Source organism: Pundamilia nyererei, unplaced genomic scaffold (genome assembly GCF_000239375.1).
Source record: "Pundamilia nyererei isolate P.nyererei 1_Seehausen unplaced genomic scaffold, PunNye1.0 scaffold00218, whole genome shotgun sequence".
Taxonomy (NCBI): Eukaryota; Metazoa; Chordata; class Actinopteri; order Cichliformes; family Cichlidae; genus Pundamilia; species Pundamilia nyererei.
This window is the reverse complement of record NW_005187619.1, coordinates 514634-532815: the sequence shown is the minus strand read 5'-3', so window position 1 is coordinate 532815 and position 18182 is coordinate 514634. Positions and strand designations below refer to the sequence as shown.

At 42.5% G+C, this 18182-nt stretch overlaps 1 protein-coding gene across 2 annotated transcripts in view; it reads right to left on the bottom strand.

The window, feature by feature from the left end:
- Positions 1 to 2631: 2631 nt before the first annotated feature.
- Positions 2632 to 18182, bottom strand: part of vps9d1 (VPS9 domain containing 1) — a 28614-nt gene continuing 13063 nt past the window's right edge. For both annotated transcript variants that reach the window (XM_005748269.1, XM_005748270.2), the window contains 6 exons: positions 18006 to 18135; positions 14751 to 14956; positions 13553 to 13637; positions 9822 to 9926; positions 7735 to 7851; positions 2632 to 3885 (listed from right to left, as the gene is read on the bottom strand). In XM_005748269.1, coding sequence (XP_005748326.1) covers positions 7740 to 7851; positions 9822 to 9926; positions 13553 to 13637; positions 14751 to 14956; positions 18006 to 18135 — 638 coding nt within the window. In that variant the 3' untranslated portion in view covers positions 2632 to 3885; positions 7735 to 7739. The remainder of the gene's footprint in view (positions 3886 to 7734; positions 7852 to 9821; positions 9927 to 13552; positions 13638 to 14750; positions 14957 to 18005; positions 18136 to 18182) is intronic.

Sequence of the window (18182 nt, the reverse complement as noted above, 5' to 3'; positions counted from 1 at the left end):
TTATTTGCTGAAGCCTTTGGCACTCTTTACGGGGTTGACTCAACTTGTTTTATCAAATTGTTTCATCAAGGAGCCGAGGAGCTCGCTGCCCTTGTTGCCTTGTTGAGTTGCAGAGTAAAAGTTACCATTCATGTCCTGATTTTTTTATTCTTTATAGCGGAAGTGAGCAGATTAGAAATGAGAATATCAGAGGGACGGCTCAGGCCGAGCAGTTTGGAGACAAAGTTAGAGAGGCGAAGCTGAGATGTGCAGAGGAGGGACAGTGGTTGAAGATGGAGCTGCCAGGGAGGAGGACAAAAAGAGGAAGACCTCAGAGAAGATTTATGGATGCGGTGAAGGAGGCCGTGCAGAGCGAGATGGACGAGGAAGCTGGGATAGGGTGAGAAGGAGGAAGGTGAGCAGCTAAAAGAAGAAGAGAGTAGTCCTGTAACATCCAGCCCTCGACATGCACAGGCAGTCCTCGCTTTTCTTGGTCCTTTCTGAAAGCCTCCCTGACATTCGACCCTGGTTTATCATTTACCTTCTTTAATCTGGACACCTTAAAATGGTCTAATAAATAATTTCACTTTGTTTTCTCTCACACATGCTTTAGTTATTCCACCACCAACAATGTTAGTTAACCAGGGAAGGGTGCAGAAAAAGGAAAAGCACTAACGTCTCCCTTTTAGCCTTTTAGTTTCAGCTACATTTATGCTGACAGTCGTGTTTGTTTGCTCTTCATGGGAACAAAATCCCCAAAAGGTTCAAACTTTTTCAGACAAGACGTGTGTAACACTGCTGTTCTTGTAAACGCTGCTCTGATCTTAATGTTCTCCACACCTTCAGTGAGAGCGAAAACAACAGAACACCGGCAAGAGAGAAAACTTAAAGCGAGTGCATGCGCTCAGGTTCATGCAGCAGCGTCAGTGATGAGCCACTTGTCCTGGGTCAACCCTGTAAATGAACTGGAAAAGGGACAAAAGACACGGAGCGAGGATGGAGGGCGTGCTGGGTGCTGCAGCGGCCTCTGATTCGGAGTGGCATGTTTTTTCCTCGGGTTTACAGGCTTCTGCTGTTATTCAGCCATGTGCCCATCACATCCTCCTGCTCGATCCAGGGTTCATCCTCACACAGACACCCGAACAACCGAGCGACTTAAAAACCAAACTAGGAAAAACACATCAGTGACTTTTGTTTCCCTCTGTTAATAAAGACCAGACATCTTCCAGGTTGTATCACTGATTAACGGATCACTAATTAGAGGTTACCAACCTCCATATGGCTTCTTTTTTAAATTGCAAAAGCAGGAAACTCTCCTGCACGAACCTGCTGTGATAATCATCTGAGCTCATGCACACTGCTTAAAGAAGTTAAAGGAACATTTTAGGAGATGAAAAAATAAATCATGCTGGCCATCTTTACTGATATGGACTCAATGTGTTAGGGATGAGCAGATGGCACATCACTTGATGGAAATGAAAATTATCAACCTACAGAGGGCCCAGAATTCAAAGTTAAAAAAAAGGATGCGGTAGGTAGGCTAGTCCATTTTGCCAACACGCAATTGCAGCAACTCAAAATAGCTCTGCCATGCTTGCATGCATGCCAGGGCGTGGCTCCTAGTTAGGAGACTGATGGTATCCTGGGGGATCACTGAGCTGAGGTGCAACCTGACTGATAACGTCCCAGAGGTGTTTTATTGGATTAAGGTCAGGGAGAGGGGGGTTCGTACAAACGCGTGAACTCCAGAGAGGTTCTTTTCTATCAGACTGCAAATGTACTTATTAATGTTGTAAACTTGGATACTTGAACATGTGAAACTGATTTGCTTCTGGTGGTCATCAGAGGAACTGCAAGTTTTACAGCTTCTCCTGAAATTTTATACATTTCGGATCTTTTGAAGTTTTACTTCAACAATTTCAACATGTTGTATTAATACAGTCAAACATCTTTACACTGACAGAAAGGGAAGTTTCACTCGTCTGGCACACTTAAGATAAAAGTCTGACATCATTGCTAGGCTCGGGGTATCATGACTCAAAGTCAAACGCATTTTGACCATTTCATTTGAAATGTATTTTTCCCTCTACAGGAACAAAAAAGAAAAGGAAACAAAACAAATCAACATTTCTTCTCTTTATTGTCTAATTTGTCCAACACATTCATCATTTTTAAAGTTTCACAGTACAGCAGTTCAATAAAACCGTGACTCGGTGGACAATAAATCATTTACATTAAATCGACACCTTAGTCGTCTTTACAAAACACATTCTGACATTTTTATTAACTGTGTAAACGTTACAGAGGCAAGTCTTTATGTAATTGTCAGAAATTGTAGGCAGTAGTAAATTCTCCCCAAAAGTGTCACATGTTTTGGGAGGATACAAAAAAGATGCATCCAGTAAACTGAAGTGTAAATCATTCAAACAGCTGAAGTGTAGCTCACGTTATTTGACCTGCACTGAGGATTTCTGGGATTTAAAGAGCTACTGGTTTCCACCAAATATGCAGGAAATTAATCTAAAGAAGAAAAGAAAGTGGACCCAACTGATTCTCATCCCAGCACTGAAGACTCAGCTTCCAGAGAAAAGACAAGTATCTAATATGTGTAGATGTGAGGGGAGGAAGGAGTCAAAATAAGGTTTAAAACTCTATGATACAAAAAAAGCTATGAAATAACCTGGATAATGTGAGTGTGCAGGAAAACATCCACATGAGGAGAAAAGCAACCCGAGTGCCTGCAGTTAGTAAAACCCAACCTAAACACTGCAGAGCTCCTCCTCCACTACATCTCCACCAATCACCGAGTCCGTCTGAACATCCAACACAACCTCACCTCTGAATGCCTCAAAAACACACACAAGCATTCAAAAATTATAAATGTGCGTCATTCCTTTAAAAAGAGTTTCCCTAGAACAGATGACTTTCCAAATCTCAGTCTAAGCACGCACCCCACACTGTAAACTTCAGTAGTGCTTTTAAAATCAAACTCCTTCACATTTTAATCGTTTCCTGAATCAGATGATTAAGTTTTGACACGTTATCCCTTTTCCTCATTGAAGCCCCATTCACACTGCTTTTCTTTGATGCCGATGCGACAGTTTTATTCGTCTTACTGTACATAAACATCACTTCACTCCAAGCCTCCTGTGGATAAATGCTCAGCCCCTCCCCTCTGGAAGCAGAGGAAGCTGAAACACCAACGTGCAGCTGTGCTGGGGAACTTGTAAGTCGATGAGTTTAGGAAATCTGAAGTTAAAGTCATTCATGCATAACTGGAATGTGAGCTACAAACAGCAACTGCTCTTATTAAACTGCATTTTAATAACTACATACTTGAAATAGAGCAACAATTAGTCCAACTGGTGCCAATAAAGGTGGAAATCAGCATTAGCAACGCTGTTTTCTTTCATCGGCTGGAGAGAGTAAATGAAGCCCACGCTAATTATTCTCAGTAACATGTTAACACATGAATATTTGCCTTCTGTTACAGCATTTGCCTCATAGTTGGAGGAGCCTGTCAGTCCCTGCAGGGAAGCGGTCATCGTGCCGCGCTCAGGTCGCGGACACAAAAAGGTCAAAATCATTTGAGATGGAGAGAAGTAGTAGTTCAATCCTTTCTGCAGAGAAAGGCGTGTGCGAAGAAGTCTGGACAGCAAACACAGCAATCCTTGAATAAGTCCAACTTCAACCAGTCTGAAAACACAACAGGTCCCAAAGCAGGCGCTGATGGGGTCAAAAAGGCTCACCGGCACCAGTTTAGTCCCTCTGGTTGGTTAAATGTAACGTACGTCTGTATGTGTGCAAGAAAATATGCATATGCAGTTTCAGGGAGCTGCAGGTTCAGCTGGAGCCTTTATGTACTGCAGCAGGGGTCACGGGGTGAACGGAAGGATGTGCAGCAGCCTACAACACACAATGGGGAAAGATTTTACTGGCAATACATTTATAATATAATATCTACACTGCATGAGCTGCATGAGGCCATTTCTGTATCCTCCCTGATCTTATTGAAGAGGATCAAGGAAACAAGTATCCCATCTTGCAGGGGGTTGGGGTGGTGGTGGGTATTACCAAAATTCATAATGCACCCTCTGAACACCAACCAGGTCAGCGGTGAGTACTTTCAGGGTAGGGTTAGATTAAAATACAAAACACAAAGCTACAAAGCTTAAATATACACATTAAAAAACACAAGGAAACAAACTAGTAGTTAAGCGTGTGCCTAACATGAAACGGGTCACTAGAGGACCAGCAGACGTCTTCTGATGAACACAGATTCATCTTTCACACTGATGAGCTAATAAACGAAACTTGTTTTGTTGCTTTCATCAGGGGCCGACTGCTCCAAACACAGTGACTGGAAACAACCAGGTGAGGAAAGGCCAAAAAGGACTCTTCATTACTCTGAGCGCCTCAGAGCAGACAGCGGCAACAAGTAGAGCCATCACGTCGTTACGCATCCTCGATAATCCAGAAAAGGAGCGACTACAATACCCCATCGGCTTTTTATGGTTGAAGGGGGAAAAGTACTGCAAGTAACTACAAGCAGTCTTTTATTTTAAGTTGACGTTTAAATTCAGTCAGATAATTCAGGCGTAAAGCTGTAACCACAAGGGGAGCTGTCAATGCAGACTGCAAGTCATCACGATGTAAAAAGCGTTGGTTCGGTCGTCTGTTCAGTCCACAGATCTGGAACACACTGTTCATTTGATGCTTGCGTCTTCAGACATTTTGCTGCCGTTTCCAACTGTTTGATCTCATATTGGTACTGATTGGTTATTCAGCCTAACCAAGGACGAGGTCTGCATATTAGCTGCGGGTAGAACTACGTGCACAGTACTCACAAATATATCAAAAGGTTATTTGTTATGGAAGTTTCTTTGAGCCAATTTGTGTTGCTGATGTTTTTACCAGCTTGGTGGAAACAATCACAGGTGGTACAGCTGCTCTTGGGTGATGCCTGCAAATGCAGGAAGATTGCGACTTGAAGCTCTGCAGTGATTGGTCGATAGGAGGAGCAGTAAGACTTGGGGATGAAGGAACTCTGCATTGTTATTTTGAAATGCACGTTACAGATTTTTGAGACGGCTTCCGTGTGAAATTCACTTTGCTGCACAGGATAAAATGTTTGTAATGTTGCAGTAACATGAGTAAGCTACTCTGCAGCCACGCTAACATTTCAGTCCGGGTCAAAAACATGACGTTACCATTTTAAATCAACCGTCTGCCGTTGCCGTGTGAGCAAATTAAACAAGTATTTAACAATTTTTTTAAAACAGTCATAATCAAACTATTAGGTATTGACAACCATGAGTGTACTGGTACCCACTAACACATCGTGGCATGCCCAGCTACAGTAATGCGTCAAACAGCTGCTTTTTGGTAAGCCAACATTGTAATTTGTTAGGCTTCTTGCAACAGTCTCCTAAACTCGCTGCACATTAACGATAAGTCCTCCAGTTTCCTCTGACCTGCACTTAATGTTTTGAAGGTCATATCTGAGTACAGAGAGAGACGGGCATTTGACCTTTTCAGCATTTTGCTGCAGATTGATGACTTGTAAGTCTGCTTCGTGGTCGTGTCTCTGCTCCACTGTCAGTGTTGGTAACTTTCAGTGACTGGGATTAAATGCGCAGTAGGAATAACTGCTGACAGTCAGACATAACGCATGTCGACTCGTGTTTGATGACAGTTTCTTACTTCAGAGGTGGTCTGGGATTTCTATGGTACATTATTAAAAACAAGCATTCAAATACCAATCTGAACTTTGATCATCTTTAAAGCCAAAGCCACGGAAAAGCATCTACACATCATATATAACCAGACATTCAACCTAAATCTGCTTCTCCGGCACAGAGCTGATTGCTGTTGCTGACAGCTCTGTGCAGCGCAGCAGTCCGCAGAGTTCAATACTTGGCTGTAGTGGAATCATTGTGTCACTGGGAGTTTTGGGAGACGCCAGTTGAGAAATGTCACATTTTGTAACGTGCAGTGTCATCACGCCCCATCCTGCAGAGCAGCACCTTGGGTGCCAGACAGGCCATTCAGTGACACTCTCATCCCTCGGTGTAATGCATCAGTCTCAGTCTACTTCACTCCGGCTATCGCTCCATCTTAACGACCTCTTTTCACAACTGCATCCACACTTCAAACCTTCCTCCAGATGAGCTTTTCAGAACTGGAAATGTGTTCGCTCGTTTAACAGCAGATCAAAACACAACAAGAAGTATCCATCGGTCTGCTCGTTCAGATGAAACTGCATCATATATTTCAGGATCTGCACGTGTGCGGCACTTCCAGTGTCAGTCAACTCAGACGGGTCGTGCTGCAGCATTTTGCTGTGAAATTGGCGGCGTTCTCATTTTTCCATGACCAACAGCACTGAATTCTGTCAGAGCAGACTTCTCTAATGTTTGTGTATAATTTTTTAAAAACTGTTTACAAACCAGACTTCTGCTGGTGGCTGACACGCAGTCCCTGAGAGCACACGGTAAGCAGGAGACAAACGGCACAAAGGAGATTTGGTTGAAGAAAAACAAAAAATAAACAGACTGGAGTCAATTTGTTCATCCGAGTGGTTGCAGGGCCTCCTGCTACAGACTCAGGTTTTACTCAGTTTTGGGACGTGAAGGCTAAGTGAGGCAGAAAGGACTTCTCACAGAGGGCTGCAGAGGGGCTAGCAGTAAAGGCTGACTCCCTGGTAAAGCCACGACGCTGAGGATGAGCCATGATAGACACAGACATGGCACTCCATAAATCCACTTTTCTTCTTTCAGTGTTTGCATGGTTTATAATGCAGATGAAGTGCTAGCTATCTAAAGCAGAAAACTTCTGTCACGACTGGATGACTTGAGCTAATTCATCCAAACTCACAAGTTTGATCAGCCTTGTAAATTTGCCAGGCTGACAACTTCCTGCAGTACGAGCTATGCAAGCTGGAGGCAGTTAGTTGTAACTTGGCTAGCTATCCAAGGTTGCATTTGAGTTCAACTTTGTGATTAAACTAATCAGACAAACCAGTTGTTTTTCAAACTCTAAACACTGGTCAGAGGTCACAGGTATAACGTGGTTATTAACTTTTTGTTAACCCAGGTGTTCTGGTTCAGGCTCTGCGTGCACTCACATAAAAAGGGGGCAAATAGATTTATTTTACAGTGACAGCTGCAAATAAACTGCACGCAGTTCAACATTAAAGGTTACTCAGTATGTTCAGCGCCTACTCTGCACCAGACTGTTTTAATCTGTATTCTTGTAGCTGCCACTGCAGAAGTGTCAGATTCAGTGTCAGCGAACTGTTTTAGCGTCACCATCTGAATGAAGGCAAATTCCAGTGACACTTTGCACTGCTGTAACTTTACAGCTGGGCTTCATTTGGCCACATCAGTCAGGCATGGCTCAACAGTACATATGTGATAACACCAAGATACATTTTTACATGATTTTAATAAGTTGCTATAGCAACACTATGTGTTTATGTTCCCTAATGCACACAACAATGAGACGAGCCCAAACACGTCTGACTGTCAGAGGCACGTCAGGCTCTGATGTTTTACTTGCAGCTGACCAGGTTGCGTTCACAGGTTACCTCACTGACCCATTAATCTCACTGATGCATCCCTCAGGTAGATGGTAATGAAAAGCTTATTCTCTGCAGGATGTTTAAGTCACTGTGCAATAACACGAATGTCACAATAACCTTTACAGAAAAGCTCATCTTCAAAGCATCCATGTGAAGTATGGATATCCCCTTACCTGTTTCATATAAGCTTTCCCGCAGGAAGCTGAGCTACGCCGGGCTGCAGAGACTCAACATAGGCCAAAGCACTCTGCATGGAGGTGAGGCAGTATCCCTCCTCTCCTATCAAATAGCTGAAACAGAGAAGTGGATGATAGTAAAAGGTTTTATAGTTTTACACTAACAATTTTTCTCCACTTTTGGAGTTATGAACACATTACACGGTGAGCAGGCTGAGCAAAAGAAAGTCATGGATGCTATATGAAAAGATCAAGTCATAACCAAGGAGGTTTTTAGAGACAGCAGACGAGATGCAGACGAGGCCAGGACTCAACTCTGAGTCCGGGGCTAAGAGGATCGAGACACGAGAGGGGACAGAAAGAGGAAAGCGATAAGATGCTTATCGCTCAGCTGTTATCTGGAAATTCTGAACAAAACGTGCATTTGAAGGAAAAAAGGAGAAGAAACATTTTGTGAAGCCACTACAGTTAGCGGGATTTCTGCATCAATTACTCATAAAATGCTCTCCGATCTTTATCCAAGTCACAATCATAGACAAACTGATCAGGGTAGCGGCGCACAAACAGTTGCACTTTCATGTTATCAGTGAACACAGCGTTTAATCCTTCACACTGCAGACTAAAAATTAAGTTAACTCCTTAATTAATGAATTTACAGTCAGCTTTTTTCCCCTCAGATGAAAATATCAGAGACATTTGTGGCTGAGTTTAAAGTCAAACTTCTTTTTACTGCTCTGATTTGAGTTAAGTGTAAGTTGTGATTCGAGGTCAGTTATTTTTTTTTAAAAACCCATCTTTCTATACTTTTCATGCAGCTTTTACTTCAACGCATTTCTGTGAGAACGGGAGTCTCTCCTCTAACATGAATGATCTAAACTCAAGGACTTTATTTGCACTTTTATAGAGAAGAAACCCAAAACCCAAATATCCTGACATTCCTCAGCCAATGCCAGTCTAACCAACGGGCTTTTACAATCCACTCTTTTTGGAGATATGACGAGACCTTTTGGGTGTGGTGTGTAAACTCACATGCTACTCTGCCAAAGACGTATGGCTCAAGCAGAACAGCACTTAGCTGCTTCTGGTGACATGAGCGTGCTCTGCACCGATCATCATCAGAAAAGAACAAAACTTCAGCCTGAAAAACATTTGATTTGGATTTTTAACCCTGACAAAGATGAAAACTGGAAGCACTGCTGTTGCTTTGTGTTTATTTAGATCTGCACAGAAGACCCAGTGTCAGCATCATTTCTCATGGTCAGTGTGTTTGCTATTTATTGTCACGTTTGTGTCTCCAGCAGACGTCGAGCAGTCAGATTCTAATCAACATAATTCTGAATTCAGTTTTATTTGATGAAATATTTGTGACTTCGATAACAATAATGTTCTCAAGTAAGGATATTTTTAGCCAGCTAGCTCTAATTTAGCTACTCTGCACAAACAGGGCCAACGTTAGCTGCCCAGTTTAAAATAACCATCAGCAACTTCTCAGATGAGTCTGAATGAACTAGCAGGCTAGCTAGTCTTCAGTATCATTAGCTAGAAGAAAGAAATTTGGTTTAGATTTGATTCCAAAATCCAAACTCTCCCTCCACATAAAGAATATACAGCCGATGCCGACTGCAGTCTTCACCCGAGGGCCTGAAACGCTACAGCCAACTATCAGCCCCTGTTTGTTTGCTTACTAATGCTGTCACTGGCACCACCTGAAGCCACAGTGTTTTCTTGTCCTTTTGCGGTGGTGTGCTGGTTGTTGTCAGTGATTGGCTGACTCTGATCTACCTTTAGCCATTGTTGCTCACTGCTGGATGGAAGCGCGACGCAAAGCAAAGCTTTAGTTTTGTCCTTCATATAGAATCACGCCACAGGCTACAAGAGGCAACTAAGAGAGCTGAGGAAGGTCTCATTACAGCCTTTCAGACAAAAAGTTTCTTAATTTTAAACTTGGGAATAAATACGATTTTACTGAGCGGCAGCATGTTAACAAAATACTCACGTTTTACTGTTATTTTATGTATTTATGCACCAAACTGTATGTTTATCTGCTCCCAGGGACATCATCACTTTCCATGCGGATGACTCACCCTTCATGAATGAACTCCTCCAAAGCAGCACATTCAGACACCAGCTGAGGACACTGACACCGCAGAGCCACGTAGGACAGGATGGGTAACAGGTCGTCTGCACCGCTGTCAGAGGAAAGGAAGGAAGGAGGCGGTAAGTTCAAGTAAGAGGGAAAAACAAAAGCAAATAAATAAAGATGAAGGGAAAAAAAGAGTGACATTCACAGAGTATGACTGCATGCACTCTCCAGGGGACTGAAAGGAAACTAAATCAAACGTAGCTCTTAACGGGATGCCTGTTCGGGGATGGAAATGATAAAGCTTTTTTTTTCCTCCCCCCTCCTTCCCTCTTTGCTCCCTTTCTGAGATCTGTTGGGAGGACAAATTGCAGCCTGGGAGATGATGACAGCTTGATAGCATTTTCCCTGTGTGCAGACAGTGACCATTTGTTTATCAGGACTCACACGCAGGGCTAACTGCTCGTTTGCTAGTTTGCGTGAGAAGGCAGGTTGCTGGCCCTCCACTGACCCGGTGCACATGCAACTGGATACTCTCCTCCTGCGGGTTCTGGAAGGTGTGGACGAGCTCATGTAACCGCTGGGAGCCGGACCTCACATACTCACACAATCGCAAGCCCTGAACTCTAATCTTCAGAGTTCACTACTGTAAACATACACATCGATCGCTCACACGAAAACTGGTGTCTCTGCATTCCAAGGATACAATGCAGTCCAGCCACATGCACAAGTACTGATCTCTCAGGGAAGATTAGGCCACATTATGGCTTTGCAGGGCTCTTTAGTGGACAACAAGTTTAAAAATGCAAACGGCAGAAGCAGAAAGATAGAAAATTTCCCGATTAAATGGATGTAGAGGGAATACAGAGGATCACAATAGAAGAGGAAGGGGGAAAAAAAGGACTAGATGGCTTTTCACAGAATAAAAAGACAACAACTAGTACAAAAAACAAAACAACAAACCACCAACTAAAACTAGATTCTAAAGAGTAAGGGTAAAGGCCAGGAAAAAAATTCTAATTTGGTTATACAAAGAATTTATTTTACAGTGAAAGCAAAAAATACCCCAAAGGAAACCCGTCTAAATTCTGAGGGAATATTTAATTGAACTAGTGTTGTTGGGTCAAAGATCAATGAAAAGACCAACAACATTCGGAGGGATCTCCAACAGCCTGTTAACGATCATCCTGAATCACAGCCAGAATCATTTTTTAAATATATCTGCCACACTAACATTTCAGGTCGTGTCTGGTAATATAAGTGAAGCAGACGTGAGCCAAAATGCGCACACGGCACCATTTGAAATTAATCCATGTGTGGGTAGCAACTACATTAGTCCATCATCAGCATCTCAAAACTAAAGCAAGAAGAACAGAATGAGGATGTTTCTGTCTGCTTTGATTTTAAAGTAGAACTTAACGGGCCTGCTCTCTGGTTTGTCCAAGATTTACTGGTGAGAGATTCCACTGTGTGCAAGGGGTGGGTATGGTGAAAAATCAGAGAGGCAGGTGAGCAATTGTACAAATACACAGTAAAATCAGACTGAATCACTTCAGGTAACTGTGGACCAAAAGTAGAGAAGAGCCTGGAAAATGTTGCGAGGTACTAGCACTTAAACTGTTAGGCTAGATCCTTTATTATATGTGAGCGAGACTCTGTTGGTATAGCACACCTTCGCCTTTATCACACTGCAAATGGGAAACAGTCCCAACCCTAATCCCAGTGCGAGTCTGGGTGAAAGAGGACAAAATGGCTATGATATAAAAATATTAAATTTTAAGGTAAAGCAGGAAGCGGCGTGATGTGAAGTTTAAATTACATTTTGTCGCTGTATTTTTCTATATACTGAACAACAAAACACCAGCTAAAGCCAAAGCACACAAATCCTGACCAGATGCATCTTTGGAAGACAAAGCTGGGGGACCAGTCAGGCACCGAAACGCTGCAGCAGATCAATCCATACGGAAACACGCAGCGAACAATAAATAGTGCGCTTCAGTGTTGTTGCACTGGTGTACTCGATATACACAAGGAGAGATAAATATGCAATATAAACATAAATATTAACACATACACACAGCTTCTCGGTCTGTGAAACATCTTGGTTAGATTTTTAAAAAACGACTTTCCAATCTGAGTCAGGCCTTGGATTAAAAACACCCACTCTGTGAGTCACAGTGACATCCACAAAGGCAACCTGTATTTAAAAGGGACTAAGAAAAGCAGTCACATATGGCCCTGCACTGAGCTGCAATCAGCAAAGAAAAACATGCCAGCGCTGGCAGTCTGGGGCCAAAGTCCAGTCCAACCTGGAGATTTCATCTTTACTACAAGATGGTAACAAAGCTCTGTGAAATCTAAAATAGTCACCGATTGAAATGTCTGCTGTGGCAGGACACAGCGTGATTCGTGTTTCCACATAACAAGTGCAGCGTGATTAGGTTTGCATTTCTTGGACAGACATTTGTTGCCCAGTTGTTTCTTTTAGCGTCGTGAGGGTACACATCAAAATCCCTCAACGTCACAACTTTTCTGGATCAAAAGCTTTGAGAAGTGCTGCGCCCAATGAACTCTTCCACTGCCGTGTCTCATCACGTCACAAGCGCCCCGATGCAAAGAGACAGATATGGAGCAGGAGACACTGCCTCAGCCGCTCAACAACAACAACAACTGGAGTGTACAAAGAAGAAAACGTATCCAAGAGCTTTCTGAAGGAGGAAGATGTTTTTCCCCCTTGACTCTTGGAGCAAACAGGATTTTTACAAGCATTAATCACACATAAAACCCATTTAAAAGCTGCTGACATATCCCCCCTAGGTTTTGAGTCGACTGTTACGAGTCCTATTATAAGACGTCTAACCTTAACTTAAGTGTGGTCCTTTTAACAGCCTCATAAATGCTCTTATTCTAGGACTATGATCCCCACCCATTCAGTAAAGGAAATCCAGCGTCTGTTTGTTTACTTGCGGTCACTAGAAGTCTCAGTCTCTGTTTGCATAAATAATAATGCCAAAATACTGTCAGCCCAAATTACAGATGAAGCCCAAACCCATGCTGATTTTAACGCGTTCTCTAGCGGATACAGTTCAGCGATAATACGAAGCCACGATGAGAAATATGCAGAGCTCTGCTGCCATTTATTTTACAAAGTTTTGGTCCAACTCTGTCAACAAAGAACGCGTTTAATTTGCTGAACCCTATGCATGCTACAACCTACTGAGCATTTGTCTCTGGGTATCACTGTTCAGTCCACAAAACTCCATCCCTTTTCATTTATTCCCCAAACCTCCTCACTGGACCATGGTGTTGTTCCAGGCTCAGCCAGGACGACCCACTTTTGGGCCTGGTCAGGAAGAGGCGCTCTACAGGAGGGTAACAGACCCAAGACAGCGCCTGCTGTGCCAGACCTAAATGAGCAGTGATGAGAGCTGACAGGGCAGCTACCAAGGCAGGGACCCCTTAAATGATGTTTGGGTACTTATGAGCGGATCTCGGAAGAGTCTTTCCCTTCCTATTAGGAGGAATATGCAATGAGGAAAGGGCTTTCATTTAAGTTTAATGAGGTGTACTTTATAGCAATTCAACTAAAAGAACAATATACCACTGTGTTGTATAACTGTTGCATTGTTTCTCAGTTACATTTGTCATTTTTGTGTGTTAGTGAAAAAGAAAGACTGGTCAGTGCAGTACCACAGTAAAGGCCCAGATACTTACTGGAGCTGATCATTTACTCACATGGCCGCTGTTTTGGGAGTTGTGTCCCCTTCATGAAGACACCTGTAATCCTCAGCACAGGCACAGATCAGGCGTAACGTCCTCACTGGAACAAGACACAAGAAACGATAAAACTCATGGAGCACTGCGATACAGACTGAATGCTTCAAATATAATATAAGATATCGAAGTATTGACCCAGTAATTAGAGATAGCAGCCAGAGAAACAGGTTTGGATGCAAAGTTGAGAGGAAAGAAAAAAACAAAGAGCGCATTGGGACATTAAACAGATGCGTTGGGACAAAGTGTCACAGACAGATGAATCTTATTTGAAGTTTGAGGTGTTGTGATGAGAAAGAACGTGCTCGGAAATATCTGACATGTTACATGGAGCAGGTGTGAACGCCTCGGGCGCTGCAGTGGAGGGAACGGCCATAGACCTCGCAGGCTATTTCCCCCTACAGCAGGACAATGACCTAAAGCAGACTGTGTGACAGGAGCAGGCAGTAGGCTGATATTCTGTTTATAATGAGTCAGCTCGCACAGTCATTAGATTTCAGCTGCTGTGAGAACAGACCGACTGTCTGTGAGACTGACAAAAATGGATTCAAAGCAAAGTTTAAGGTACAAAATTATTATTTCAATCATTTACTGAACAAAATGTTTTTTTCTGGGTTTAGTGCAAATACATAAATGCTGGTTTAGAGTGACATCAGAGACCATCTGGCCAAGAACTGTTTATCTTTAAAGCTCACAAGAAGAATTGACTTATGCCTTCTTCACTCTGAGGACGTGCACCTAACGGCTGGCTGCCCTCACACTTTACAGATGCAGAGAACTTTTAGCAAAGTTTAATGCTGATGAATAACAACACTCTTAGTTTTCTATAAATGTGAGGTCTTATGATTAAAAACAGACTGAATTTAAAATTCAAAAGGACACGTCACCAGTCACCAAAGAGTTTCGAACAAACATGAAACCCTTCTAACGAAGCAAAATTAAATGTTTTTTGTACCTTTCAAAACCTGCAAATACTAAAATAAAAATTAGCGTGAGGAGGTTAGAGGCAGAGCAGTACCAAGCCTCAGGCCATGGTTTTCTGCCAGAAAAGGGTGTATTTCCTCTTTCAATTGGAATTGATCCTCTCTTAAGAGCAGCTTTCCATCCCAAAACTCTGCCTTTGTGTAAACGAGAATAAAAACAACACAATCTGACTCACCAATGCATTCCAGTTTCCTCTGTGGACATCGGTCATGAATGAGAAGTTTGAGCTCCTGGATAGCAGACCCGTAGGGGTAGGAACCTTGTGGGGAACCGGTATTTTGGGGAAACAGTTTCAAGGGAATGCCGATATCTCTAGGTGAAACATCGCTGTACAGCTTCACACTGGTCTCGTAGGCCTCCTCCCTTTCTACATACACCTTCCTGAAATCAAAGACAAATGGCTCCAGAGCGAAATCCAACAAACGGACAAATAACTAAATGATGGAAACAGAGCAAAGAATGATACAAGTCTGGGAAGCGTCACATGAAAACCTAGTAGTGGTTGTGTAGGGGGGTACATTTTGGATATTTAAACTCCAGGTTATTCCTAGTCGATGGCAGAATGAGGAATAATTTTTTAAAGCTTTCCTGGAAACTAAGCTCGATAACTATCACAGACTGAGCTCCTGCTGTCTGATTAAAAACATACCCTAAAGTGGAATAAAAACCCCAGAACCAAGAAGCTTTTCTTATTTCTTGACATGGTTGTTAATATTTAGAACATGAGCACAACACATCGCTCTTCCACAGGATCATTGTCTGACACCCTCATACCTGCTTAACATAAAACTCAACAAAAATAGTTCCACTTTAGCTTCTAGCTAAAATTAGGGCACATCACCACGAGACACTGCAGAGCAGAATTCTTGCTATTCCACTTCTTATTTCTGCAATAAAGTAAAAAGTATGGCAAGTTGATGCATAATTATTAGTATCATAAAACTGTTAAAATTCTCCTCCATCATTCAAGAAACGATACTGCTTCCATGTGGTAACAGTGGACTGTATATAAAGGATGAACACAGCCATGGTGATGCAGGTGATGTCACCTTTCTGAAGTCTCCAGCTGAGCGTTCGTGTTTTGAAATCATGCATCAGCGCAGGGCGGGTCTGACCGACAGACACAGGGATACTGCTGAAGATCGGATCTCAAATTTCTTTCAGGCTGTTTCCGACATAAAATCTTTAAACTCTAATTTTCTGGCTTCTTGCAAGAGCTTTTTTAAATTTTATTTTAAACATTTTTTATATTTATCTTAATTATCTAAATCACCCAGCTCACTTCAGTGCCACGACACCAACTACCACTGAATTTGTTTGAATCCAGCTAAACTAAAGGTTGAGTATAGGAAATGCGGAAACTTAATGGCACAGCACACAACTGGGAATCAAATATAAACCACAATAATGTTAGAAGTACCATCACAGTCAACTACAGCGAAATCTGCAACACAAACAAGTTGAGAACCCAACCAGAGAACAGCAGATGAGGGAAGCTGAGCAAATATAAGAGCAGCACTGCCCCATGCTGGTCAGAGACCTTGACCCACTGGTTAAATGAACTTTAAGTGTTTTTACACAGTCTGAAAGCTACATTTGTAGCAGCCTTTTCCATCCAGTTTAAGCAGACAGCATAACATACGTCTAAGACTCATTTCTCTCTGCATGCAGCCTGTTTTGATCCATTTCTCTACTCTGCAGCAACCTTTTAAATTCAGGTCAACGTTTTCACAAATTACCTCTAGATCTGAACCGGCACGTGCACTGCACCTGTTTTCCTAAGAGCACCGTCTCACACCCTACACTCTGTGACAGAAGAACATTTTGCTAACAGTAAGTTAGTGAGTTTAATTAAGGCTGTAAAAAGCTAAAATTGTGTATTATTTGCACTAAGTAGCAGTTTGTATGACTGCTCAACAGTGAAGTCATTACTATACAGTATTTGTCACATTTCTTTTACGTGACAATAAATGACTCTTTGAATTTTGTTGGGGATTTAAAGATGTCACCAACACTAATTAATGCCTCCTAGTGTTTTGTCCCACACTAAAACTTAAATTGAATAAATATGGGTGATAAAGGGACAACAATGTTAGAAACATGTTAACGTGTTTTATCTTATTGGCTTTCTTCACAACCTTAAAAATATCTGTTTTATGGGAACTCAGACTTTTAACGACCTGCAGGAAGCCAAGCTTAAATTTGGGTGTTCAAATCTGGATGAATAATCTATTAGAAGCAGTAAGGCAGTTACTTAATAGTACGTATACCGTAATTGTCGGGCTATAAGCCGCTACTTTTTGCACAAGCTTTGAACCCTGCGGCTTTTAGTCAGGTGCGGCTTTTCTATAGATTGTCCATGATTTTTGTGATATCGTAAGACTATTTGTTTTGTTTGTTCCGCTGTTGTACGGCACTACGTTGCCTGGCGGAAGGATCGGGGTTCAAGAGTGGTATGTTGGTCACATGTCCATCCGCCAGGCAACGTAGTGCCGTACAAGTAGCGCGAAAAACAAACTTCAAAGTAGCGCTATGCGTTCAGCGGGAGTCGTGGATGACGAGCGGCGATAAACTTGCGAAAAGCAAGTTATGCTCAACTCCACCGGTGGATTCTGACAGCGTGGAAAAGTGTGAAAACATCCACGATCACCAACGGATTTCGAAGGGCTGGACTGCTGCATGATGAAGAGGAGGACACCGCCACGGCCCTTCAGAGGGTGTTCGACTCCGACACTGACAATGACAATGAGGATTATCTTTGGTTTTGAAAGTGACAACGAAGGAAAGAAGCTGAGAGTGGATGACGAAGCCATCCTGAGCCTGTTCGTATCCGACACTGGAGAAGAGGACTTTGGTGGTTTTAGTGCGCAGGAAGATGGTGGTGAATGACTGACTTTTCTTCTTGTTAAAGCCGTGTCACTGCACCTGAGCCTAAAAGGTAGTCTGAATCTATTTTTCTGGTGTGCTGTAGGCTACTGTTATGTACTACATTTGTTACTCATTTATGAAGCACAGCACATGTGCAAATATGTACCCATAACTTGATTTTCAAAATATTAATAAAAGTGATGTCTCCAAACAGCCATCTCTTTCCTGACAATTCGCTTTGTGCATATTCTCTTACATATGATAAGTCAATATTGAAACACCTGCGGCTTTTGGTCAGGTGCGGCTAATGTATGTACAAACCAGGATTTTCCCCTGATTTTAGCTTGTGCGGCTAATATTCAGGTGCGCTTTGTAGTCTGGGAAATACGGTAATTTAATATGTAATAGGAAAGTAGTTTCTATGCACTATATTTCTCAAGAATTTGGTTACATTTGGCCATAGTGGATTATAAGATCTCTATTATCTAAACAGCTCTTTGATTATTGGTGTTTCGGCACCTTTGTGCCCCTGGCACAGAACTGAGGATTACAGGTGCACTACCTGAAAAGAGCCACTAGGGCGCTCCACAGGGGTGTGAAGAAGGCTTCCTCAATGCTGGCGAGACACAGGTCCTTAAAGCTGGCAGTGTTTAGGCACTCAAAGGACAGCAAACACAAAGACAGAAGCTGATCTGAAAGACAGAACACAGCCGTATCATTTAACTCCCATCAATGAATG